The 27,175-nt window shown below is 41.4% G+C and overlaps 1 protein-coding gene across 2 annotated transcripts in view; it reads left to right on the forward strand.

The window, feature by feature from the left end:
* The first annotated feature begins 444 nt into the window (after positions 1-444).
* Positions 445-27,175, forward strand: part of znf423 (zinc finger protein 423) — a 136,378-nt gene continuing 109,647 nt past the window's right edge. For both annotated transcript variants that reach the window (XM_026311991.1, XM_026311992.1), the window contains exons 1-2: positions 445-1,789; positions 23,008-23,070. In XM_026311991.1, coding sequence (XP_026167776.1) covers positions 1,750-1,789; positions 23,008-23,070 — 103 coding nt within the window. In that variant the 5' untranslated portion in view covers positions 445-1,749. The remainder of the gene's footprint in view (positions 1,790-23,007; positions 23,071-27,175) is intronic.

A 27,175-nucleotide genomic window follows, 5' to 3' on the forward strand; every position in this document is an offset into this window, starting at 1 on the left:
CTGTTCACAGATTTTCTGTGAAGTTTGTGTATGGGCTTTGGCTGGGCCACACAAGCTCAATCAGAGCCTTGTCCTGAAGACACTCCAGCGCTGCCTCCCCCCTCCAAGTCTGTTTCTTTTGCCTGAGTTTTGACCTTTCTCTTTGTCTCATTTTAGGGATCACAGCTGATCACCTGGTGAAGTCCTTTCATATTTTATTATGGGTGACTGAGTTGAGACTGATGGGCAAAATGCAGTTCTATCAATTAAAATTACATGTACAACATGAAGTGTGCAGAAACGGCTCTGCAGCATGGTGACATACTGATTGCTGTCCTTATTAAAGTCTCAGCACCTGGTGGCATAATCATTTGACCAGTTTTGTTTGTCAAACTTATCTTAAGAGACCTTTAAGCTTTGGAGCCTCCTCCATATACTTCAATCCAAATCCACATTTTCCCTCTTTCTCCTTCTGTATTCTGAGTCCCAGTTGTAGTTGCGGCGCTCGGCCACAGCTGGGCGCTGTTGCCTAACTCTCCTCCTGCCTCCCCTCTCTCTCTCCGTCAGCCCAGCCTGCCTCTCTCCGTCCTCTCTGTCTCAGCCAACCCGGGCTGTGCCGAGCTGCTCCCTGCGGGATCAGAGCGCTCCCCCGCCGGGACCCTTCTCTCACATCCCCCTGCTGGGACGCGGCTACATTTCCAGCCAAGCACTGCCTGCCTTGGCTTTATTATGTGTGTCTGCGCCGCAGCCCCGCCAGCAGAGGCAGGCAGAGGAGGAGGGAGACTGGTAGCCAGAGTCAGGACAAAGAAAAAGCAGGGAGACAGAGGCTAGCGAAGGGTTAGACTGGTGGAAATATTAGGCTGCTTTAAATACAGGCGGTAGGGCACTGGGAAATATTTACAAAAAGAAAGCGTGGGTAGTAAAAGCAGTATGCCCCTCGGGGTGGAGATGCAGGGGAAGAGCGCAATGTCCATGCCACCAGACCACCACCACCACTGCCTAGTGTAGAATAGCGGGACGGATCAGGGGAGGCTGGTCGGTTCGGGTCGGTGCCGCTTTCCTGGAGGGAAAAGAAAAACAAAACAGACTGAAATAGTTTTGATAAGCTTAAAAAAGCCCCGAAGAAGACGCGAGGAAAGAAACCACGTTTTATTTTGAAAGCAAATCCCCAAAACAATCTCGGTCGCCTCTCATCACCTGGACCGTCACGTACCGCTGTGGCGCCGTCACCTCGCACTCGGACGGTGCCGCTGTCACTTTTCCTCAACACAGCGCGGGACCTGCTCAGGTGTTTACCGCGCGCGTGGCTGGCAGCTCGCGCCCCGGTCCGCTACTGCTGGAAGAAGTCTGAGCGGCACGAGCGCCCGGGCTGCACGAGAGAGAGCTAAACGCGCGCGGGGGGACAGAGAGCAGCGGATGAGCGAGGCGGTCGGCCGCGCGCTGTAACGACCAAAAGTGAGCGTCAACGGGAAGTTGGTCCCCGTTTATGCTACAGGTTGCGCGAGCCTTAGCGACCGTCGACGAAGAAAACGCAACGGAGGAGCCTCCGAGCCGCCTCACTCCCGGTGTGTTGGCTTGTTGTCGTTGGACTAACGACCGTTCACCACACAGAGACTGAAGCTGCCGCATTGCAACAGGCGAAGGAGCAGCAGCGAAGTGGTGGAGGAGGAGGAGGAGGAAAGATAAGCCGACGGTGTCCGTCTGCATGGTTCGCTGAAAACACGGAACGGAACAAAGAAAACAAAATTTAAAAGCAGTTCGAGACCAGAGATGTCTAGGCGAAAACAGGCCAAACCACGCTCCGTTAAAGGTAAGAAACTGGTCATGTTGCACCTCATGTAAAGGGACACTTCACTCAGGAGTGGGTAAAGAACCACGCGAGACCCAAACCAGGACTAAGATTTCGTGCCCAACTCTGGTGCCTTGTGTCAGCCAATTTTATTTCATTTTCTCCCTAAAGGGTTGTAGGTAGTCTGTGCGTAGTTTTACGATAGTGACATTTAACAATGGGGGTGCTTCTGCACTTTTACTGTTAGTTCATTAATAGACTGTAATTGGTCACGACACTGTTAAAATGATTAAAAAGTAAAAGGGGGTTAGTTTATGATGACTTCCTTCTAATTGTTTGAAATGGTCACAGCACAGTCTGAAACTCCATTCAGGAGCTATGGTTTCATTTGTGCTGGTCCACGAGGCTGATTTTCTTTTCAATTAGCTGCCACAACGTCAGAACATGAAAGATGAGACACAAGTGTGTCGTTTTTCTGACAACATGGGTTGTGCTTTTTGAAGCAACTCGTTATAATTCACTTGGTGACGGGCCCATGTATTGTGGATTATTCCCATGTTGCGATGTATTGCACTTGACCCAAACAGCCCATTGCTGCTTCGTTGTATTAATTTTGACTGCCTGACCCCATATAAAGCAATTTAACACTCAATTTACAGCTTTATTCCTTTTAACAATATTACATTTACAGTAATGATCAAATTTTGTTTCAGAAGCTTATTTGTTCCACACACAGTTATGCTCTGATATTGTAGAATATTTTTGGATATCTGGATATGTTCTTTCAAAAACTGCTTTGGTGGAGTATTTGCCCTAAAACTATAAAGCGTGTCCAAGATTGGGCACAAACACTGTTGGATTTGTTGGATTGATTTTATAAAAGTTGACATGCAGTCTAAATTATGTCTGTGAGTATTAAAACAGTGTATTGTTTTTGTTATAACAGGCCTCACTTTTCCCCATTATCATAAAACAGTATTCATTGCAGTGCATGGGTGAGTGGGCATCATGCATGAGGGCATGTGGTGGCCTTAGCCTCCATGCTTCCTTTATGGAACCCAGATGGGCAACGGGACGGGCTGACCATGTGGTCACCACCCCCTCCCCCATTTCCTCCACCATGCAGACTTGCCCTTTCTGTAACTATATGGGAGACAAGCATGTTTCTGACAGTGATTTAATTGGGTGCTTAGTTTGATTACCTGTCTGCTTCGTTGGAGGATTTGAGCCTTTCCTACAGGTTCAGTAGTTAAAAGTATTTTATCTGAGGTGCAGTGGGATTAATGTTATCAATATTAGGAAAGGCGGCATACACGCAATAGATGAACTACTTCCAGTGTCTGTGGTTGTAATGTCCATTTATGTGGGATATTTGTGCAGGAAACTGACAAGTATTAGAAGCAGTTGTTTTTCAGTTCAGCCCACAGAACAGACTAAGGAAGAGGATGTGATTGTGTGTGATGCAGGAGCCCACAGATTTACCTCATTCCTCAGGAATCTAGTGTAAAGTTGGTTTCACTTTTCAATTAATACAAACTGCTCTTCTTTATATCTATAATAAAAAAAGTCTGCCTTCGTGTGAAAAGAATACATGCCATTTGTAGGAAGAACGTAATGCCTTAAAGCAATATTGTATCTTATTAAGGTGAGATTTTCCTAAATTGTAGGTCATTTTTGTTGTATTTTTTGTGAGGAAAAAAGAAATGTGTCACCTGGGGATATGGTGATTTGAGGACATGGCTTTTGAAACTATATATGGGAGTATAATGGATTAATCTTACATCCCCTTAAATATTGAATATAATGATAAACTGCCATCATTGAAGTTATCTGAATCTGAAACTGTCTTAGAATTGAACAGTAGTTGGCAGAAGCAAGAACAGGGTATTCAATGTATAATGCTATGAAGTAGAAAAAAAATCCTCACATTTTTTAAAGTTTTAACCAATAAATGTTTGCTAAATTACTAAAACAGTTCTGATAAAGCATTTTTCTGTAAATTGACATATCAATGCAAATAATTTTTTTCTGCATTTTATAGTAGTATTGTTTGAATGGAACTGATTACCACCTAATCAATGTAGTTGCCCCATGCTGTAATGTTTTTGCTGCTCGCAGTTTGTCAGTGAACAAATCAGCAGCTGTGGACCAGTGAATCTGTCCGCTGCTGCTCTCATTGCCTTGTCAGTGTTTGTGTGTTTGCATGTGCCTGTTTGCAAGGTCTATATTCTTGTATTTGTGTTTGCATTCATCATGGACATGCATGCCTTGTGTACCACACTCTGTATGTGAGAGTGTGTGTCACAGAGGCAGCCTGGTCTCAGCAGCCTGGATAGCCAGAGCTTAGCTTTAGTTAGGCAGCCAAGCGAGGCAGAGCGAAGCAAAGCTGAAGCGGACGACCTACACTCTGTGTGTGTGTGTGTGTGTGTGTGTGTGTGTGTGTGTGTGTGTTGCGCGTGTGTGTGTTGCGCAGAAAAGGTAACACGTAACACAGCCCTTGTGGTCTAGCTTGCACAAGTACCATGTGTTTTGTCTATGTGTACTCGTGCATCTGTGTGTACATACATGCTGCTATCTCCCCTCCACACCTTGCCCCACTGACAGCTTGGCAAGACCTGGCATTGGGGGAAGATGGAGAGTGGGATGTAGGAGAGAGAGAGAGATAGCGATGGAGGAGAAAGGGGGGCTGAGGGGTAAGGTGGAGTGAGAGGAGAGGTGTTTGTGGGCAGTGCAGTGGCACGCAGCAGGTCAGTGGTCGGAGGGAGGGAGTGATGGAGGCCCGGATGAGGTGAGAGTCGCTGGGGGATTATCTGTGTTTTCATGTTCTTCTGTCTTTCACCTGCTCACCCAACTCTGACTGGCTGGCTGGTTTACAGACTTACTGGCCAGCCAGGCATGCCAAAACAACAACAAAGCAGCACAGAGACCCAGACCCACCTCATCTCAAAAGATTTGCACTGACTCAGTGGCCCTAGCCTGGAAAGGATTGTGTTTTTCTGGACATGAAGTTCTTAGCTGATAAGTGATATGTTTATTGTCAAATTAGTCACTGCTTTCCTAAATAGGGAGATAATGGACAGGTTGATATACCTGCCTGTGTCCCAGACCTTTATGATTATGGTCATCTCAGTTGGTATTCTCTGGTTTTAATGGAATTTAAGCCAAGTCAATTCAAGTGTGTTGCTCCAAATGTAAAGAACCAAATATGAAGTAGTTTTTTCCCCAGTTTTCCAATTCTAGCCAAGACATTTGAAGCATGATTGCGACTTGCGAAGTAATGTGAACAGCTGACAAAAGCATATTTAAAGATATTTTTAAAAATGTGTTTCCTCATTCACTTTTCTCATTGTTGGGCAGCTTCAACAAAAAAATTGAGATCTGTAACTGTTAATTTACTCAGTGTCGTAAAATGTTTTTCTCTTTCCTCCCTGTGAAGGATACAAATGCAATACTGTGCAACTAACAACTTGGTTGTAGTTCTTGTTAGCATATAACCTTATGTAAACAAATGAAAATGAGATTTATTGCAATACATTGTTGAAATCTGACAAGATACATGCATTTAAGGTCAGTGTATTGTATTGTAGCATGTATTGTAAATATTGAAAGGGTTGCCTTACAAAGCCTGATCAAACAGCCATAACAAACAGGACTATTAGTCTTCATATTACTGCTGCTCTGTTTCATAACTGTGACTAAGTTCTTCTGATGGATGTACTTGAACAGACTAGCCTATATAGTGATTAGACCATGTTAACAGTGGGGGGTGGGGTGAACTTGACTAATTGCAGTCTGCTAATTGAACATGGACTAATGGCATGATGATGGGCCATGAAACTAGCTGATTGGATGAGAGTAAGGGATGGGTGAGCAGGACGAAGAAATGAGTGAGCACAGCTTTTCTCTTATCAAAATAATATTTCAATGGATTAATCCGTTTTTAATGTGTGTCTTTAGCGAGACGAGGCAGCAAAAATCCACTTCTCTGTCTGCTTCAGCAGCCCCACTATCCTCTCCTCTCTTCTCTCGCTCAGCTCTTAGCCCCTTGAGTCTCTCATGCATTATGTAGTGATGATTATTACTTAATTACACATTAATAAATCCGCTTCATTTGCAGGACATTAAACAGGAGTTGAGCACATATGACAGGGAGATGGAGTAGAGCAAGGAAGATGAGAGAGAGGAAAGGAGGGAGCACTTACCTTTTTAGTGTTTATTTGGTTTGTTTAGAGTGTTGTTTATAGTCAGTGGAGCTAAATGAGCCCTTTGACCAAGAGGGAGAGAGAAGGAGGTTTGGTTTGCCTTTGGTGTGTGTTGAGCTGGTCTATTCCAGGCTAATGGCATCATTTCCACTTGATCTCCTCATTTCTCCTTCCTCCTTTCTATCTCTCTTTTGCCTTTTTACCTTTCACGGTATCTTTGGTTTCACCACCTTCCACCTGTTTGTGAAACAGCTTGACTATAAGCTCACAAAATTACATAATTGCAATTGTAAAATGTATTTTTATCTTATTACCAAAAAACCCATCTGATTTTAATAATTATTTAGACCACAGTTTACACTGTATTTTAGTTGCTATGAAACTTTTTTACTTTTATTCTTGTGCAGCTTTTTGTATTAGCATTCACTCATTGATTTAATTTTTTTTCAATTAATATTGTGAACAAGATATCTTAGATGAACTGTGTTTTAAAGATTACACTACAATAGCATCACAAAATTAGTTGTTTTGTCATCTATTTTACTGTGTATTGCTAATTGAACCATTTGAAATTATAACCCATGTGTTTTGGCCAAGCTGTCGTTGGCACTGTTGCTGGAAAATCAAGTTACTCTAAACTACAACTAATAATTATATTCTTTATAGATAAATTTCCTTTTTTTATTTATGATTGATTACTTGTTTGGTATATAAGACCTCAATGAAATGAAAATGTTCATTGCAGCAGTCCAGAGCCCAATGGGACATTCTCAATTTACTTTTGTTGTCTGACCAGCAGTCTAAAATGCAATGATATTCAGTTTGCTGTGACAGACACAGGACAAAGAACTAAAATTCACAAGGGAGAGGCTGGAACCAGAAAATGACAAATTAAAATGGGTAATTGATCAAAATAGTTGCAGATTCTGTGAACTGACAATTTCAATAATGGGCAAATCATCTACACCATCTAACTGTGGCTGGGATTGCATGATATTTCATGTAAGTATGTGATATAAATGTAATAAGAGACTTTGGGATAGTAATTATTCATTGCCTGGAGTTAAAGTTATTGTCAATTAACTGTTCAAGACTTGAAATTAACAACCGCCAACCCGCCAAATGTGGTTAACACTTAATTGTAGCGGGAAATGTCATGAAGTTACAAGCCTGTTTGGTGGTTGCTGATTCTAATTACACTGCTGCTGCAAAGGTGAAATGAACTTGAGCTGTGCAAACAGCAGGTCATGTGTGCAAAGATGATGACAGCATGCTGACGTGCACTTACTTTTTATCTTATAAGCATCGCATCATTATCTGAGCAGCATCAGTCTGAGGGATTGTGTGGTGTGTATATTACAGTAGCTTCTCATTTTTCTTACCCTTTCTCACTATCCTGTATTTGTCTTTCTCTCTCTGCCTCTCTCTCTCCATCTGGCTTTACGATTAGAGTAATTTAATGTCACCCTTTGGCAGAGCACAGACTTTCATAGGGCGATTGGCTCTTATAAAACTCTGAAACTTTCCACATGTGGCTAAGTTTAGTTGAAGACAACAATATGTTTTTTTTTTGCAGGTAAATGTGAGTGTAAAAGTGTTGGGAAGCACACTTAATGTCCTTTTCATTCAATTATACTAAAAACTGTCAGAATATCTCCTTTTAATTGTGTAGCTATAAATGATGGTAGTAATAGTGCAAGCACGTGTAAAGCCGCTACATACACTCCTGCATAAAAGCTTCTATTGGTTTTGCATTAAGGCTTGCTGAACCATTAAATGGCTTTCTGAGAGCTTTGTTACAAATTCCATTGACTCCTCAGTGGGGGGTGGATTTGAGTTTTTGGTGGTTGTTTTTTTAATGGGACACAACAAGCTAATGTAATTGGTGATTGGTGGAGCCCAGCAGTACCATGCATAGAATGTAATGAGACTCGTGTTGATCTGCACCCAATTAGAATCAAATTACTGCACAATTGAAGGCTCAGAGAGTAAAGCAGAACTACATAGAAAAGGTCGTTTTCACTGAAGACATTTTGACATATCACAGTGGCAAAAGTGCAGGTTTAATAACCAACATGCGGATGGCTGAATTCTATTTCGCTGCTTTGATTTTGGGGCCTTTTGTTGATATAGCATTGCAATATTGAAAAGATAAACCCAGATAAAGCACCATGTTAATTTAAACAGTGTCATCTTAAGTAGGCTTTGTAAGGTTATTATTGTATGGTGTTTTATTGTGTGTGTGTGTGCGTGCGTGTGTGTGTGTGTGTGTGTGTGTGTGTGTGTGTGTGTGCGTGCGCGGGCACATGCGTGCGTGTGTGTGTGTGTGTGTGTGTGTGTGTGTGAAAACTCATCTGTGTGTCCCTCAGTGAGGTGAGTGTATGCCAGCAACAACTCCTTATCAGCGTTCGGCCTGGCGTGGTTGTGCATGTACATGTGTGTCAGAGTGTGTGAGAGCAGGCCATCATGGGCCAGGACTCTGCCATTGTAGAGGCTTAGCTAGCCTCCTTTATCAGCTGCAAACTCACTGGACCTTAACACACACCCGGCCCCCTGGAGACAGACACACACACACACACACACACACAAAACACCCAACACACACACAAAACACCCAACACACAAGCACAGTATACTGTGGCTGTGTACTGTGCATGCTCATGCCCTCAGCTTTTAAAAGAAAGATGATGCTGGTGTGACTGTACACATTCACACACATGCGCACACACACCCACTTCAGCCCAGACCTAGCTTGCCAAGCCCATATCCCCCACCACTAGATAGTCCCAGAGGATATTGGCCCTTCTAAGTTTCCTACAGGGCTGTGTGTGTAAGCATCTCTTACAGTCTTACTAAGAGATTATACTCTTTTTTTCTTTGTGCAGCACTGACTATTTGCCTGCAGTGTATTTGTCTAGGTGGGGTGTTATATTAAATCTTTTGTCTTGTGGTGTCTTTTTGTCTTAGTTTACACTGGTACCATAGCACAGTATAACATCTTAAAATTTGAGCAGTCCAAAACAGTCAAAAAATCTGATAGGATTATATTTATAATGATATGCAATAACGAAAGGCAAGCAAATGTTTTGCCTCTTACAGTGTAAGTAGGAGTTGTTGGTTTTTTTACATAAAACAATCAATTTAATCTATTCATAATAATTATGATAGAGTAATTATTCAACAGTAATCTGAACCTGAGCCTTTTCTTTAGTCTTTCGAGAGACACATGTTGACTGCATGATGGTCTGTATATGGCCAGTCGGTATTAATTTGTGAAATTAATTTCGTAATTCTTATCGATTAGAAATGCTAGCTTTATATTTTGGACATAATTACAGTGGTTCCTTGCCTTCTTCATTTCCCCAATTCACTTTATCCCATTCTGACAACCTCCTCTCCTGCAGCCTCTTACATTTCTCCCTTCATTCCTTCCTCCCCTCTACCTCCCATTCCTCTCCTTCCTACTCTGTACATTAAACATTAGTGGTGGGGGCAATTAGTGGTGCCCCTCTGCACACCTGGATGATGCATAATATATTTATTGGGCTAACCTCCTTACCTCTATCTGGCACACACACACACACACACACACACACACACCCACACCCACACCCACACCCACACCCACACCCACACCCACACCCACACACACACACACACACTGCTGTTGACTAAAGCTTGACTTTGGGGAAATGTATGTGAGAAGACTCGAGGCTTTATGTCTCCCGGTCTGATCCTGCATAGTTTCTTGACTTGAGACCAGGTCAAAAGTCAGTGGTCTACTCAGATTTTCACATAGCACACAATTTTCACACAATACACCTTTCCTTTTCTGTCTGTCTTATCTTGATGGGACTGTAGTTGCATGTCATTTTAGCAAATGCTGCTCTATTAGTGAACCAGAAACTACTAAGGCCCACCAAAAATTTCAGTTTTTTGTTCATTCATTTCTGTCTGCTTGCCTTTTGCCCCCTGTGCTTGTATGTACACTTGCAGTTAAACACATAAACATACTTTCTCACACACACACACACACACACACACACACACACACACACACACACACACACACCCTCACACACACACACACACACACACACACACACACACACACCATGGACCCAGACTAATGTGCATTGTCCTCAGAGCAACCGAACAAGCTGCTTGTGTTGTGTTCCGTTTTTATTGGACACTCTGCTGTGCCTTTGTAGTGCACAGCACTATAGACCTACGAATGGTTCTTTTTAGTGTTTGAGTCTTCAGTTGGTTTTTCTAACTCCTTTCCATTCACCTCCCAGTCAAAAGGCAAGGGTGCCCTGCTGTGACACATACAATGGAGCGAGTGAGAGCGAGTGAGAGCGCAAGAGAGCGACAGTGAGAGAGAGGCTCCGTACTGAATAAGAACAAATAGAAATGGTGTGAAAGGCAAAAGAAATAGTTGAGACACATTCATTCCATTCAATTTATCAATTTAGGTTTGACCTGTTTTTGCAACTTAAATATTTTATGTAAATTTGGGGCAGAGTGTGCTAGCAGTGGAAGGCACTGCGAGCCCCAGTGAGCCCCAGTGCCACTAGTTAATTATAAAGAACTGTTTATAGGTGTTTTTCAATGTTCAAAAGACAAAAAAAACAACATATAAATATGCTAGCATAAAACATCAACACTGTTTGTAGTGTTTTAATTTAGCATTGAACTGTAATGTTTATTACTATAGTACAGTAAGCATTACAAAGCAAGGTAATTACTGTAGTACAGTAGAATGCTAAAAATCAGATACACATATTGTTACGTGAAATTTTTACCCCAAAATGTTCTGCTTGTGCTTTTTCTGATGTCTATTGTTACATTTTCTTTGTTTACATCATGCAGTCTTTCCTCTGTGTATTCTCATATCAGTTTAAGGATAGACTTGCTGATGTCAGAAGAGCAAATATGCACTTACACTGCACAAACAGGCTCAAAAAATCCGAGGAGTGACTTTACTTGTACTGTGCTAAAACAGCAGCAGAGGTGGATAAGGTGGCGTCTTGTCTTGTGCCTAATAAAATCTGTATGCCTGCAGTAAGACGGTATAAAATAAGGAGACGTTGGAGGAAAAGTGGTAGAGTAGAAAGAGAATAAGCGATCGCATAGTGAGATTGGTGTCAGTGTGTGTGGTTGTGTTGGTCAGTGCAGGCCAGTTTTAAAAATGCAAAAGTACTGTCTGCCTTAGACTCACAGTTGATAAGCAGCCTGGGGACTAGCACACCCAGACTCCTCTACTCTCTTCTCCTCTCCTCTCTGTTAGTAATAGGATGCTTTCTCTGATGCTAAAAAAGTTAATTACTACATTTGCTAAAGCAGTTTAAGAACTAACTGGCTAAGATAATGGCTCTCAGTAGGAGAATAATATTCGTAAATACATTTCTGGTTTACTGACATCAGTATGCTGAGTCGATGCGGTTTCTCTGGATTCCTGTGGCACTTAAGCTTAAATGCACATTGGTCGTCGCCGTGTCCTGTAATGAACTTTAGCACTTTAGGATGAGTATGATTTTGGGCAAACGCAGATAATCTAGACTGCCTCGTTGTTAGTAGAGATTATTCATATTGATATTGTGGTAATCATTGCTACCAGCTTGTGAAGGACTTTGTCATTCCTACATTTCAAACTCAAGTCAATAGATTTGTTCATCCTTGGGACTAAAATCTGTTGCTAAGCAATATTAGCGAAAACTCTGCTCACTGGCTTGGATTGTATTTGTTGCCAGGCAACATTAGCTTAATAAAAATTTTATCAGGAAGCAGTGGGGAACTATTAGGATGGTTAGTTTGTTTCTAAGTTATAACGCTACAATGTCCAGTATTTATCCTGAAAGATATACAGTGGCAGCTAAAAGCCTAAATTTTAACCACAGTTTTAATATAAATTGTAAGAAATTATAAACAGAAAAAAATCTGTGAACCTAGTTTAAAAAAAGTTGGTATTTTGGGGTATCTAAAAAATAAAAAGTATATTTTGTGTTTGGGGGGTGTTTGATAGCACATCTAGTCAAACAAACAACCAACCATGCTCTGAGCACAGCAAAGCTGTGTATATATTTCGTTATGTTACTCCCAGAAGGAGCGTGACAAGCGAGTTAATCTGTCCGCCAGCGATGCGGTATGACACAAAGCTGTTTATTTCCCTTTTCCTCTCGGTCTCACTGTCTTTATTTCTCCTACTTTCTCTCTCTCCCTTCCTCTCTCTCTCCCTCTCCCCTCCTGTAAAGCCTAATCAAGTTTGTATCAAGCTAAATAATGCCTTAGCGTGAAATTGGTGTCTTCAGTCAAATGCACTCCCTAGCCTGTACTACAAGAGAAGGCAATTATGTACTCCTCCCCACCCTCCAACCTCCAGCCCTCATTGCTCTTGCTGTTCATGTACTGTAATGTGTGTGTATAAATATGCATGCAGTATAACAGCCATACCTCATAACTTGTCTCAGCTGGTCTTGACAACACTGCAGCCTGTGTTCATGTTTGAGCTTAATCTACGAATGGTGAACTTGGTGCCTTTATTTGACGTGTGCGTGTCCCAGTGTGTAGTGTTGGGTGGAGAGGGAACTTCTAGTTCAGTTATTTCTGGAGTCTTCCCCAGAGTCGAGGTACTCCAGAGGAATGCTTTCCCTATCCTTCGCCGGCCCTCTCTTTCTCTCCCTGCCCTACTCTTTATCTATCTCCTCACTGTCCTCCTTCACCTCTCACTTTCACTGTTGCTGTAATTCTCACCTATTTCACCTTTCCTCTTGTCCTCTTGGCTTCCCTTTCTTTCTTTGGCTGCTCTCTTCTCATCTTTTTCTCATTCATTTTGCTTTTACTCCGCAGTGTCGTTTCTTCCCTTCTCTCTCCTTTCCATGTGTATTGTGCTATTGATTCCTCTTCCCGCCACACACTCTGATACACAGAAAAACAAATGTCAGATCAGAGAGGCTCTTTAATCTCAAGCTGTGTTGTTTGGCCCTGAACATCAACTGTGCTTGTCTGAGTTTCTGTGTGTGTGTGTGTGTGAGAAGGAGTGTTCTGTGCTCTGGATGTTGAGAGAGGTGAATTTGTCGTGTGTCAATAACCAGTGCCTAGTTTTAAATGCACACGTTTGTGTAGACTCACTACAAAGTTGTAAAAAGAACAGCCTTCCATTTTACAACCTTTTTTTGGGATTTCATTCATGTTTCAGGCCTTATATCATTAATTTTCTTTACATTAACTTTTAGGATGTTGAGCTGATATGTGTTAAAGAAAGCAAGGGAGCATATGTGTTCATGTTGTCATATGGGTTGTTTGTGGGATGTTATGTTCAGGGATGTTAGGGAGGTTTCATAGCAACTCGGCTGGACAGCACAGCATGGTTTTAAAACCACAATGACCTCATATAGAGCAAGAACAAAAGATAAGGTGTCAGGGACAAAATAAGTGAAATGATGAAGATTGTTGGGAATGGAAGTTCAGAGGGAAGAATGACAGGAAGAAAAGGCACTGATGGCTCACACTAACAGAGTTGCAAAACTATAGAAACAAAATCAGGTACTAGAAATAACCAGGAAGAAATGAGAAGGGAATGATCAGTGAGGAAGTGATTGGAAGAACAGAAAAAGAAACAGTGGAAAAAGAAAGATAGAGAGGGCGATGGAGCTTGTCCGCCAGGCTTTGTGTGGCTGTTGTTGTTCTTTCTCTCTGCCATCCATCTAAGCCCTCTGCTACCTCTGTCTTTTTACAAACACTCTAACAAACAAAAGCATGCGCACACACACTCACACTGTCCCAAACCCCAGACTAGCCTGGTGTTTCTGGGCAGTGGCTCAGTGCTTGGGATGTGTGTCTGTGTTTGTGTTTTAAGGCTGTTTTGTTCAGAATGCAGGCAGGCAGAGAGAGTGGTTTTACTGCTGATAAAAGTATTTGGTTAATCAGCTTCTGTCCCTGTCCCCTGACTAGAAGTGTGTGTGTGCGTGTGTGTGTGTGTGTGTGTGTGTGTGTGTGTGTGTGTGTGTGTGTGTGTGTGTGTGTGTGTGTGTGTGTGTGTGTGTGTGTGTGTGTGTGTTTGACACAAGCCATTGAAGTTGGGGGTCCCAGGAGGTGGGCTGGGGATAGAGATTGGCATCAGCACTCAACCAGTAGCATCACAAAGTCGTTCCTGAGGGATGGGAAGGGCAGCCAATGAGAGAGTTCCTTTGGAGTTATATGGAGAAAGTGGATTGGGGAGGGGGGGGGGGCTCTAGGAAATGGGTTGGAAAGGGGAAGCAAAAAGGGGAGAGGGGGTAACAGAAAGGAGGAGGAAAAAAAGTACTGTCTACGATGAGAAGGAGAGACAGATAAAGAGAGGGAGAGAGAGAGTCGGATGACAATTACCCTTTTGACTTCTGTCCAGCTCCAGCTGTCAATCAGCCTGTCCCTTGGGGGAAAGAACCAATGTATCATTGGCTGCACTGACCCACATCCCGCCTCGCTGGGCTGTCTGGCCAAGACTTGATTGGCCACAGTGACCCGTTCGTCAAAGAAATCTGGGAACACCAGAGCCTTGGACTGCCTTGGGAATAAATGGCCCTGATACCGTTCATGCATGCATGTGTTGTTTAGAAGGAGTAAAGACAAAGGACTTTCTTATTGAGGCAATAACTGCTTTCATTGGACAAAAGAGAAGAACAGACAGTGTTAGAAGGGAGCAAGTAGGAATGTGCTATGAAAAAGGAATTAGAGATACAGAGGGACAAGAAGAAATATAAAATTTGGTGAGCAGTAGTCCGGAGGAGAAATGTTAAGTAGGAGGTAGAGAGATAGTAGTATAGAAAGATGGCAGGAGATGGGTAATGAACAATGATAAATTCAATAGAAAATTAAGAAAAGAAGGGAGTAAATAGATGAGATTGTAAATAGGAAACCATGGAGGTAGAAGAGAAGACAGTAGAGGGAGATGCATGCTGTTCTACTGCTTTGTAGTAGTCTGTGAATGTGTGTACTTATGTGCACACATGTATAATTAATGACAACAACTGTGTAAATATTTGTTTATGATAACATCATGATGCAGAGGCATAACTTCATTTAGCTTTTTCTGTTCCACTTAGCAGCTCTCCTCTCCTCTCCTCTCCTCTCCCACTGTCAAGAAAGTATAAGCAAGAAACGGACCCTGATGTTTATACTCAGAATGAACATGTGTTATGATTGAATGTGGATAGAGCATGTGTGTAAATACTACCCATCAAGTATACTTCACATTACTGCCATTTACCAAAATGTTTTGTAGTCATATAAATACATAGACGGAAAGATAAACAGATTGGTTTAAGAAGGGTGCAGATGGCAGACTTCTCAAACCAATCTCCCAAATAAACACATATGGTCCAAACTTGCACTGTATACATTTTGCAAGGCTACATTCATGAGACATGCTTCAAACCCTCAATAAGAAATTGTTCACATTAACAATAACTATGTTTGTTGTATTTGCTGAAACTCACATCAAAAACACACATTTGTTAGACTAAGGTGTCTCAGGGGTTAACAGAAGCAACAGTAAAAGGAAGGCTTAATTTTTGTGTGTATGCTAGTGTGAGTAGATGCTCTAAGTAGCATTTTGTTTGCTCTTATTCACACACACACTTGTACATATATGATGCTCCAAGGATTTGTTTTTGCAGTTTGTTCAAAGTCTGTCTGATGATGTTGAGGCAGATTGTTTGATCTCTAGGCCTCTGCCATCACAATAATTATTAGCTTGCCTACAGGTATGCTACTTCTGCCTATGTGTGTGCTCTGTCACATGAATAGCTAATCAATAGATGGATAGTATTATTATGTTTTCTCACTTTTTGGTGACTAGAAAGCAAATTGAGAGTTGCTGTATCAAAGTAAAATTCCTTGTGTGTGCAAAATAAAGCTAATAAAGCTGACTGGTTAACTATCATCATGACTTAAACAAGGACAGTAATTGTCCTTTTAAAAAAAAAAAGTAAATAAACAAGCTCTAACATATGCAGTTAACAAATGGAACACAAAATCTGTTTTTTGTTTGAGGAGAGTATATCAAAGGCTCTTCACATCCTGACAGATGTTTTATGGATGATTTGATTGTTTCAGAGATTGATGTTGGGATGACAAGGGCTGTTTGTAAAACGAATCTTTCATTTCACTTACTAATCATTGTCATTTTACGTCATCACTAACAGCTGTAGAGCTGCTTGGTGGTCATTTTCCCGCAGATAAAACATGGTGGTGTTGCATTGTGGGATTGTTAGCAGAACATACTGTTTACACCATGTACAGTGGGTACGGAAAGTATTCAGACCCCTTTAAATTTTTCACTCTTTGTGTCATTGCAGCCATTTGCCAAAATCAAAAAAGTTCATTTTATTTCTCATTAATGTACACTCAGCACCCCATCTTGACAGAAAAAAACAGAAATGTAGAAATTTTTGCAAATTTATTAAAAAAGAAAAACTGAAATATCACATGGTCATAAGTATTCAGACCCTTTGCAGTGACCTTGAGATGGTTCTGCTCCTTCATTGGAGTCCAGCTGTGTTTAATTAAACTGATTGGACTTGATTAGGAAAGGCACACACCTGTCTATATAAGACCTTACAGCTCACAGTGCATGTCAGAGCAAATGAGAATCATGAGGTCGAAGGAACTGCCCAAGGAGCTCAGAGACAGAATTGTGGCAAGGCACAGATCTGGCCAAGGTTACAAAAGAATTTCTGCAGCACTCAAGGTTCCTAAGAGCACAGTGGCCTCCATAATCCTCAAATGGAAAAAGTTTGGGACGACCAGAACTCTTCCTAGACCTGGCCGTCCAGCCAAACTGAGCAATCGTGGGAGAAGAGCCTTGGTGAGAGAGGTAAAGAAGAACCCAAAGATCACTGTGGCTGAGCTCCAGAGATGCAGTAGGGAGATGGGAGAAAGTTCCACAAAGTCAACTATCACTGCAGCCCTCCACCAGTCGGGGCTTTATGGCAGAGTGGCCCGACGGAAGCCTCTCCTCAGTGCAAGACACATGAAAGCCTGCATAGAGTTTGCCAAAAAACACATGAAGGACTCCCAGACTATGAGAAATAAGATTCTCTGGTCTGATGAGACCAAGATTGAACCTTTTGGCGTTAATTCTAAGCGGTATGTGTGGAGAAAACCAGGCACTGCTCATCACCTGCCCAATACAATCCCTAAAGTGATACATGGTGGTGGGAGCATCATGTTGTGGGGGTGTTTTTCAGCTGCAGGGACAGGACGACTGGTTGCAATTGAAGGAAAGATGAATGCGGCCAAGTACAGAGATATCCTGGAAGAAAACCTCTTCCAGAGTGCTCAGGACCTCAGACTGGGCTGAAGGTTCACCTTTCAACAGGACAATGACCCTAAGCACACAGCTAAAATAACAAAGGAGTGGCTTCGGAACAACTCTGTGACCGTTCTTGACTGGCCCAGCCAGAGCCCTGACCTAAACCCAATTGAGCATCTCTGGAGAGACCTGAAAATGGCTGTCCACCAACGTTCACCATCCAACCTGACAGAACTGGAGAGGATCTGCAAGGAAGAATGGCAGAGGATCCCCAAATCCAGGTGTGAAAAACTTGTTGCATCATTCCCAAGAAGACTCATGGCTGTACTAGCTCAAAAGGGTGCTTCTACTCAATACTGAGCACAGGGTCTGAATACTTATGACCATGTGATATTTCAGTTTTTCTTTTTTAATAAATTTGCAAAAATTTCTACATTTCTGTTTTTTTCTGTCAAGATGGGGTGCTGAGTGTACATTAATGAGAAATAAAATGAACTTTTTTGATTTTGGCAAATGGCTGCAATGACACAAAGAGTGAAAAATTTAAAGGGGTCTGAATACTTTCCGTACCCACTGTACACTATTTAAAAAAATATATTCTTACATTTTATTGTATAATTTTTGAGTGCAAGTATATATTGAATAGATTTTACACTCAGAATTTTGACTCTTTTACAAAATGAGGAACACGCTAGGAGAGGGAGTAGGGAATGATTCTAGATACAGGCAAAGTCGAAGTATACAGTAGGAAAACCTTAAGTGTAGATAACAAAAATTACTCAGCTGAATTTTATTTAACACCTTCTTGTTTTGTGCTTTTCATGCGATTTTGTACTAGGACAAGTTAAAATATCTACTGTGTAAAAGGCCTATTTGCCCTGTCAAAACGTGCAACAATACCTTTACTAAGATTTTCAGATTTTCAGTTCACTGTAACCTTTTTGATCAGCTTTGTGACAGTTCCAGTCACATCTAATATCATCTGATATCATGACTGATATCATCCTAAAATTAGAAAAATTCTCCCTGTTGTTTCAAAAAGTGGCCTAAATAATAACTTTCAACATCTTGTGTCTTAGAAATGATAATCAAAGGAGGCAAAAGGTGGGCTAGTCCTTTTTTTAGAACATGTTGTTTTCTCTGTACATAGCAACCTGATTTGATGTTATTGTTTATTGGAGCTGTCATTTTTTTTGTCTATGTATACTGAATAGCCTGTTTGCATGTTTGTCTTATTAAGCTCTTACAGGTAGAAACCGTGGCATAAATAAAAACTTAAGAGCTTGCAATATCAGTGTGCATAGGTCCTTAGAAATGATAACTTATAAGATATTTTGTTAGCACCTGAATAAAATTCTGGTAGTGCTGTGTCAACTTAGATTTTTCATACTAGACTGTAAAGGGGAGTGAGATATACAGTACTGAAGGCAGAAAGAGATGGAGTAACACACAATAATAAAAAAAGAAATACCAACTGGATACCAAAAAAATTGCATATTTCCTTGCAGGTACACATTCTTCTCCACATTTGCTATTGATCACATGTCTGCTTCTCTCTAAGTGCCTGTTTATCCAAATGATGTACACTAGCTACAGGTATGCACATACATAAACACAGGCACACACTCTATCTTGACATGCTCAATACAAACACTTGAACTCTCCCTCTTTTCATTCTTAGTGTACGTAACCATGCTCAACCCTTCCCACACACTTCCCCCCTCCTCCAACCGTAACGACCCCCTGGTGTGTGCAGGTCCACAGTAATGGTGTTGTGTGTCTCAGAGGGGGGCACAGGGAGGGTATGGGAATCTAAATAAAGCTATGTGGGCTTGGCTAATGAAACACACTGCATTCCCCACAGTCTCATCAGGGAAAATTGGCTTTTGTCAGAGTCAGTTACCACTACATGTAGGTCTTTTTAATCTAAAAATCTCCTCAACTACCAAAAGATGATAGATTTATAATAATTTACATCATTTCATCTTATTCATTAAAAAGTCTAGGCACTGTAGACAGAAGAGTGAACATTGCTTCTCAAAAACTGAAAACTTATAGATCCCTTTCATAAATGATAGTGGTCCCTCCTGCCGTGTGGGTTGCAGAGGATATGGTACCTCCTTTCTTAAAGACAGTGAGCCAGCATAATATTGTCAGGGTGCTTTGACTGTAGATTGGGATATTCAGAATGTGCACGGGGTAGTGAATGCATTTCCATCCCTTTGTGTTTTTATACCTTAAATTACTTGTGAATGTCAATCATCTTGTATATGTGTTTGTATGCATGTGAAGTGGAAGTTTTTATATGCATACTCCTGTGGTAAATATTATTCAAGTAATTTAGAATACAACTCTAGGTGTTGTGGAGAAAATGCCTTTTTAAAACGTATTTAGAGTTTAGAGGAAGTGGTGTTTTTCATCTGGTTTTCTCTTCCCATACCTACTCATCTGTTTCTCTCTGCTGCATTTGGCAAACAGGTCAGTCATGGTGGGAGGTCTCTATGCGCTCTGGGTTCTGTTCAGACAGACGTACAGCCTTCAAGTCAAAATCCTGTGTGTGTCCGTCTCCAGTGCATAAATCTGTGTGTGTTGTACTCTGTGCTCATATGTATTTGTCCAGGGATTCATTAGCCAGTTATTAGCACACTGTGGTCCACATCTGGCCTTCAGAATCAGCTCCAGCTTCAGATGTCTGAATGGGGATTTCAGACTTAATCCATATGCTGTAGTACAGTTTGTGTTTTTTTTTTTTTTTTTTTTTTTTTTCACTTGTGGGGATTTGGTCATTCTCATCTTTGGGTCATTGTAACAGACATTTCTGTCAAAAATTCACCATCTATCAGTATCACACAAAATTGTTTGAAAACTCTGGGATCTGATGAAGCTGTAAGAAAAAATAAGTTCTAGGGAAAACAAGTTTGGATCTGAGGAAAAAAAAAGCTGTGTGGTTTTAGATCCATATTTGAAGACTGTTTTAGAACATTCAGGGATTAAAGATGGCAAATATTTCTGGTTGTGCCTCAGCCCAGTCCACCTTGAAGGACAAGTGGATATACATGTTGTATGTGTGTGTTTGTGAGTGTGAGGGCAATTTTATTTTTATCACTTTGTACAAATTCCTGCAAGTTATGGGGGAAGCAACCTTTAGCTTGTGTGTTTTTGTAGTGTAGAATAAACAAAGGAGTTGACATTTCAGTAAATCCAGAAGAATTGTTCTCAAATCGTTTGGTTTTCAGTCATTCCTTCTCTGGGACCAGTTATGGTTCCACTGTAGGTTCAGCATTATGTAGTGTCAAACTCACGTTACAATGCTTTATGTGTTACTTTAGTAATATAGATTTCACTCTGTATTTCACCTCAAGAGCAGGTAAATATTTAGTATTTCCCTAACTTTATAATACAGAAATGGTATCTCTGTTAAGACTTTGCAAAAAATATAAAAAACTGCATATACAAAAAAAAAAAGCCCCAGGATGGTCCAATTTGGTGATCCAAATTTTTTTTTATTTGTATTAACGTCATTTTTGAATTTGATTGAAGGTGAAGACAGAACTAACAGCCTTGCCTCTGCTTTCTTTGGAAATGATAAATGGGTGATTTTATCATGCTACATTGAAATCCCCACTTCTTTACCAGTCCAGTAAAACGCTTCATTTGAATTTCACAACGAAATGTTTGTATTAAACATACTTTCAGTGTGGAGACTGTGCTGAGACCTACAGACGACAGGGGCATGTGTCAGATGCCTTTTGTTTTCTATTCTGTGTTATGAGAAGTCTTTTAAAAATTATATTGTAATACTGTCATGGTCAGCTATGTGTGCATCCACTTCAGTCCTACCTTTGAAAAGCCAGCCTTACAGTAGAATTCACTATACAACGTCGTTAGCTGCTAACTAACACTCTCATGGAGCTTAATTTCCACTTCCTCTATAGTTAGTCTATATAGTACAGCTCAGTGGTTGGAGATACATTTTATCCCAGTTACCAGGGGAAATTTTGAAATTTGACTATTTATGTCACTGGAGACACGACATACCGCAGCAGTTTGTTGTTCTTTTCAAAGGAACATTTCACTGATTTATAACTTCTTGTTTTCATCTGAACTTGTGGCGCCATTTTAAGGTGAGAATGAGGCGGGTCAAGAGGGAGCTGATGCGGATATGGAGTGAGGAATACAAGGAGAGGTGTACAGAGTTGGAGGGGTGGGGGTTACTGGAAAGAGCAGGATGAGAGTGGAAGCTTATGAAGGATCAGAGGCAGAGGTGAGTAAGTGAGAAGTGAGGAATCGTATGTTGGGGAGGGGGTGAACAGGAAACCCTATTGTGTGGTGGCTCCAGCCATTTCCTGTTTGTGTGCCAGCTGTACTTCCCTCCTTCCTGTTGTACCCAGGAAGTCAGTGTCACATTCCAGCTCTGATCAGCTTTGTGTGTGTGTGTGTATGTGTGTGTGTGTGCGTGTGTGTGCGTGCACACGCGTGTTTTTGTGTGTGTGTGTGCGTGCGTGCGTGCGTGCGTGCGTGCGTGCGTGCGTGCGTGCGTGCGTGCAACAAGGATGTTAGGACGTTGTCGTTGTCATTACCAGTATGCTTATTGCTTCTACAGTCTATTTTTAGGTGTTAGGATAAACATTCTCAGAGACAGATACATGCAAACTTCATTACCTGCCAATAGAGCCACTAAGGTTACGGTAGTAGATTGTGAGACTGTTGATGTTTTAATCCAGAACTAGATAGACTAAGTGAACACAAAATGAATTTTGAATACAATTTGAAACTTGCATTACTAAGACAGTACATTGGAAACTATTATATTTCTTGCAAAAAGATCGGCTTGTTTTACAACTGTTCCTGCCCACTACTGATTGCCTGGATCAGGTGTGTTCAGACAATCAGAAGCTGGAAAATATCATCTCAGATGAGGTGGAGTCGGGGAAGACAAAGTGAATTGGTGTCTTCTATGTTCAGATAGACTACATGTCAGCAGTTGTAAAGTGTGTAAAGCTGTTCTTTTACTTTTCCATTGCATACTGCATAAAGGTGAGCAACACTGTTTTAAAAATGTTTGTCAGTTTTTGACCCTTGCAACTGGCATCATGTCTTTCACTATAAAATATGCAATTCCCTTTATTGTGCCCCTGCTTGTTTTTGAGCTCTAATCCTAATCGGTAATGAGTGAAAATGCTGACATGCGCGGGTGCTCCTGGAGTTTGATCTAACATTATTACATAAGGCTTGTTTGTAAGCCTGGCTTCTAGCGCTAGTTGACTTTGGCTTTATTTCCTAATAGTGGAAAAAGTTAGTTGTGTTTCCATTCTTTCACACAGGTCACCTACATATTGCGCAATGGTTATCACACTATTTATCCAGCTTTTTAAATTACTGAATTTATGTCACCAGTTTAGTTGTCCTGTGTGACAATTTTTTTGTTTTTTCTTGTTCTGGCCAGACATGTGTCACCTGTGTCAAGCCTATTGCTGTAACCCGAAAAAGTGATTGTGCAGATGAGAGTTGACCCAAAGGCACATCACATAGTATTATTAAAAATAAGAAGCTCAAGCTATTTTATTTAGTGCAATGTTTGAGAAGAAATTTAGTGGTTAATTGATTAGCAGATTTGATGTTGATTGACCCCATTTTTTAGCTTTGTGTCAAGCTATTGGTCTTGAATCTTGACTTACAGATAGAGTTGGAGAACTTTTTGCTTGGCAACATTATTAAACTTATCATACTTTCTTTTTCCTCAGCGGTAGAAGAAGGGGAGTCTTCAGAGCGTGGAGGGACCTGGGATGAATCAACTGTCCAAACAGGTTTGTACACACACACACACACACACACACACACACACACACACACACACCCACACACCCACACACACACACACACACACACACACACACACACAGACAGATAATGTAATAGAATTCCAGCAAGCTGTCAGGTGCACATGAGAGCTTTAAGTCTATATGTCACACACACAATTTGTAATATCGGTTCCACATGGTTTATAATGCTCTGCTCAGAGGGATTTGAAGTCAAGAAAGGGAAAAAGATGGTGAAATGAAGTGAACATAGAATTAGAATAGAGTGATTGGAAGGAAAATCATATAAGAGAAAAGAGGAGACTGGAAGAGAAAGAATGAGAGGGAAATGTGGAAAGAGAGCTGTTGCTGGTCTCAGGAGTCGAACTGAATGGAAAGAGATAGAGAGAAAGATGGAAGGGGGGGGGACAAGAGACAGATTTGTGTGCTTTTTCACTACTCTCTGTGGTCTGGTGATATCCTGGGAGGAAGTCAGAGAAATGGTAGGGCTTTTCTTCTCTTTTTGTTCTTTTCTTGGACTTTGTTTTTCTTTGCGGTTTCTCCAAACCAACTGCTCAATTTCTCCCTCTCTCTGTCTCCCTCCCCTCTTCCAACTTCTTCTTTCTCTTGTTCCATCCTGAGATGGAAATTTGAACTTATCCTCATTTGCCCCTTTTGCCTTGATGGAAAAGGAATGACTGAACCAACGTCTCTCAAAGGTTCATGTAAAAATGAGAAAATAATGTAGATCTTGATCTAGATAGAAGTATAGCAATTATATCGATTCACTGGATATGTGGTATGTGTTTTTTTTTTTTTTTAATTTTATTTTTTTTTGGTTGTAGTGGATTTCTGAATAAAAAAGCACAGTGACGTTTTGTACCATAGTGAGTGACATTACATTATTAATTGGGACAAAATATACACATTGCTACAACCCTGTGTCAGTGAAACTTTTTTCATATATTACTAAACTATTTTCTCCATTAGGTTATTTTGAAAAATGTAATTGCTGTAATTGAATGAATGGGCTGCATCATTTATTAAGGAGCTTTTGAGTGGGCAGTGGACAGGTCATATAAAGTGCAGGACTATAGCTAATCGAATTAGGGTAAATAATAAATGACTTGAACTATCATCATTATTAGACACTTTATGTGGGAATTTCCTTAGTGTTATTACCAGGACTAGTGTATTGGGATTTCAGGTTAAAAAAGTATGCATCTGCTTGCTCCATATCCTAACCCAGGTGCGGATAGGCTATTGGTATTTTTCTCACTGTTGGCATTTCTTCTTGTAAAGATCGCAAAATGCTTTGACTTCTGTAAATGTTTGTCAGCTGTAGCCAGTTTCACTGTGCTGGATTGTAGCCTATCAGAGAATAGTTAAACACTTCCTCTGACTAGATCCCAACAGGGAAATAAGATATTGCTGAATGTGGTAAATATGTGGTTATCTTTCTCTCCCTATCCCTCTCCTGCCCTGTCTCCCTTTCAGCTCTGCAGGGATAGAAGGATAGGAAAGTATGACCCTTGGGTTGTGTATGACGTGCTGAACCCTCCCATCCTTTAGCAAACCCCCACTCCCTCCCCTCCCCTCCCCCAAACCTGTGCTAACTCTCCTCCAGGGGCCGCTATACGTGTCTACAGCTGTGTGTGTCTAAGTGTGCGTGTTACAGTGGGGTGCTGACTGAGGTCCTGGGTGGCTCACTAGAACTGCTGTGTGTGTCAGTTCCTGCAGGAAGTTAGACTCCCATGACACACACACATGCACACACACCTATCTCACACTCTTCCTCCCATAAAAACATACTGTCCCATATTCCCTTACTCAGCTACTCTTTCAATTTCACCGTCAGTTTCCTGTCCCAGCATTCTCTGCATCATTTTTTTCTTGTCTGTTGTCTGCTTATTGCTTTATAACTTCTTTCTTGTTGTTGGTGACTCTCCCTCTTCTTTTGTCCCTTAGCTGTTTTACTGTTTATCTGTGATCATATTACAGTGTGTGTGTGCTTAATACCTTTTTTCAACAGATTAAAAAAAGGCCTCCCATTCTGTGGAAGATGGTGTCTACAAGGACTGAGTAAGAAAGAGAGGGAGATAGTAAAAGAGAATAGACAAATATACCTTCCCATCCTCATTAAATCTGCAAGCTTCCACTTCAGTCTTTCTCTTTTTGCTTTCTCTGGAAAATGTGTCTTGAGTTTGTAAAGACCCATGGGAGAGAAGGAGGTGGGAGGGTGACTCAAAGGGAATAGCATCGAGCCAACCTATTCTCTCCAACTATCCTCCTTTCTTTTCCTCCCTTTTCTCTTTTTCCTCCTTCTCCCTTGCCTTCCTATTCCATCGTAGAAGCCCTTAGAACCTGAAAGTGTGCCGGGACAAGTAAATAAGAGGAGATGGTAAGAACAGAGAACAGAAATGAGTTGGGAAAGGGCAGCAGAAAAGTGGCCCTGTTTTAAGATATCATCCATTTAGACTGAATGTTGAGTCTCTTGTAGGAGAACAAACTAGGTAGGGGTCAAACCAAGCAGGAGTGCACTTTAGAGGTGTGTGTGTGTTTGTGCTTGTGTCTGTGTCTGTGATGAAATCTTCTTCTCTTTCTCTAGTGTTGTTTTTCTCAAATTTTAATCTGACAGTCTACTACAGAGAGCAGACTCACTTACGGACATCTACACACGCTGTTTCTCTTGGACATCATGCACACACAGCCACATACAGAACGAACCAGTGAGTCATCGTGGAAAAGTTTGTCAGGTCCCCAAGCTGAAACTGAGAAACTGAGACCTACTGCATTATTGTTATTCACAGTTTAAGAACTCTGTGTGTGTTTGTGTGCATGTGCGTGTTTTTATGGTTGTGTGGGGACACGGATATGAGTGGCCGGCCAGATAGTTGCCTATAAAATGAACTACGAAATGACAAAGTATGAGGACACTGCATGTGGGTTTTTTTTGTGTGTGTGTGTGTTTGTGTGTTAGCTGAATGAATTTGCTTTACATTAATCACATCAAGCTAAAGGTTCAGTGAAACTTTCCTAGCACATACTCATTTGGCCTTTGCTTTATTTCACTTTTGAGTGATTGCAAAATGTAATGATGTACTTATTCAGAATTTTAACAAAGGATAAGTTTAAACAAAGGATTATTAGGGATGTTAGGAAGTGAGGTAATTGTTTAGAGGAAAAGTGGAAGTAATGTTTGAGGAGGAGGACAAAGACCTTAGGGAGATTAGAGGCAGTATCACAGTTCTCCTGGCTCACCGTAATATCTTTAGGATGGTCAGAGCTGAGAAAAACAGGACACTGGCCCTTCTCTCTCTCCTTCTCTCGCTTCCTCTCTCCCTTTTCCTCTTCCTCTATCCCTCTCTCACCGCTACCCTCTGGAGGTCCATAATGTAGTTTTAATTTCCCCAAGGCTACCACAGGAAAACAGTTCCTGTGTATGTGTGTGAACTATTATTGCCTGCTTGTGACAGTGCACAGTGCATCTGTGTTTTTGTCTGTATTGCAGCATTTAAGCCCTTTGTTTGTGTGTGTGCAATTTTAGCTGGTGTGTATGCGCGGGCACATGCACAAAAAAAATGAAATAAGTGAGCAGCTGTCAACTTGTTTGTGAGTATGCTTTTTGCCAATCTGTGGGTTTGTGCATTGTATGTTTGGCTGATTTTATGTGTTTGTGTATATAGTGTGTGTGTATTTTCTGCTTCCTTCCATGACGTGAATGCCTCTTTCATCATCCTGTTTCCAGACATTAGTGTTGGGTGCTGCTCTCCCCTGCCGCAGCACATCCCAAGGGTCTTTGTGTAGATTTGTGCCCATGTGTGAGTGTGCAGCTGTGTGTGTTTGTATGGAACTGGTACTTGTGAGGCTCAGAGTACCAGAGGGAGGGGGGGGGGGGGGGGGGGGGGGGGGGTATTGTGAAAGCACACACATCCACAGGCTATGGGGGATTATGCGGGTGTGAGGTGCAAGGCAGAGGGAAGGAGGTGAGAAGAGATAGCCTCTTTATATAGCCACCTAACATACACCCCCCCAACACACACATTTACAAACAGAAGGAGGCAGAGGCGAGGGAGTGGTGGGGGAGTCATTCTCCTGAGAGACAGAGAGCAGG

Source organism: Mastacembelus armatus, chromosome 6 (assembly GCF_900324485.2).
Source record: "Mastacembelus armatus chromosome 6, fMasArm1.2, whole genome shotgun sequence".
Taxonomy (NCBI): domain Eukaryota; kingdom Metazoa; phylum Chordata; class Actinopteri; order Synbranchiformes; family Mastacembelidae; genus Mastacembelus; species Mastacembelus armatus.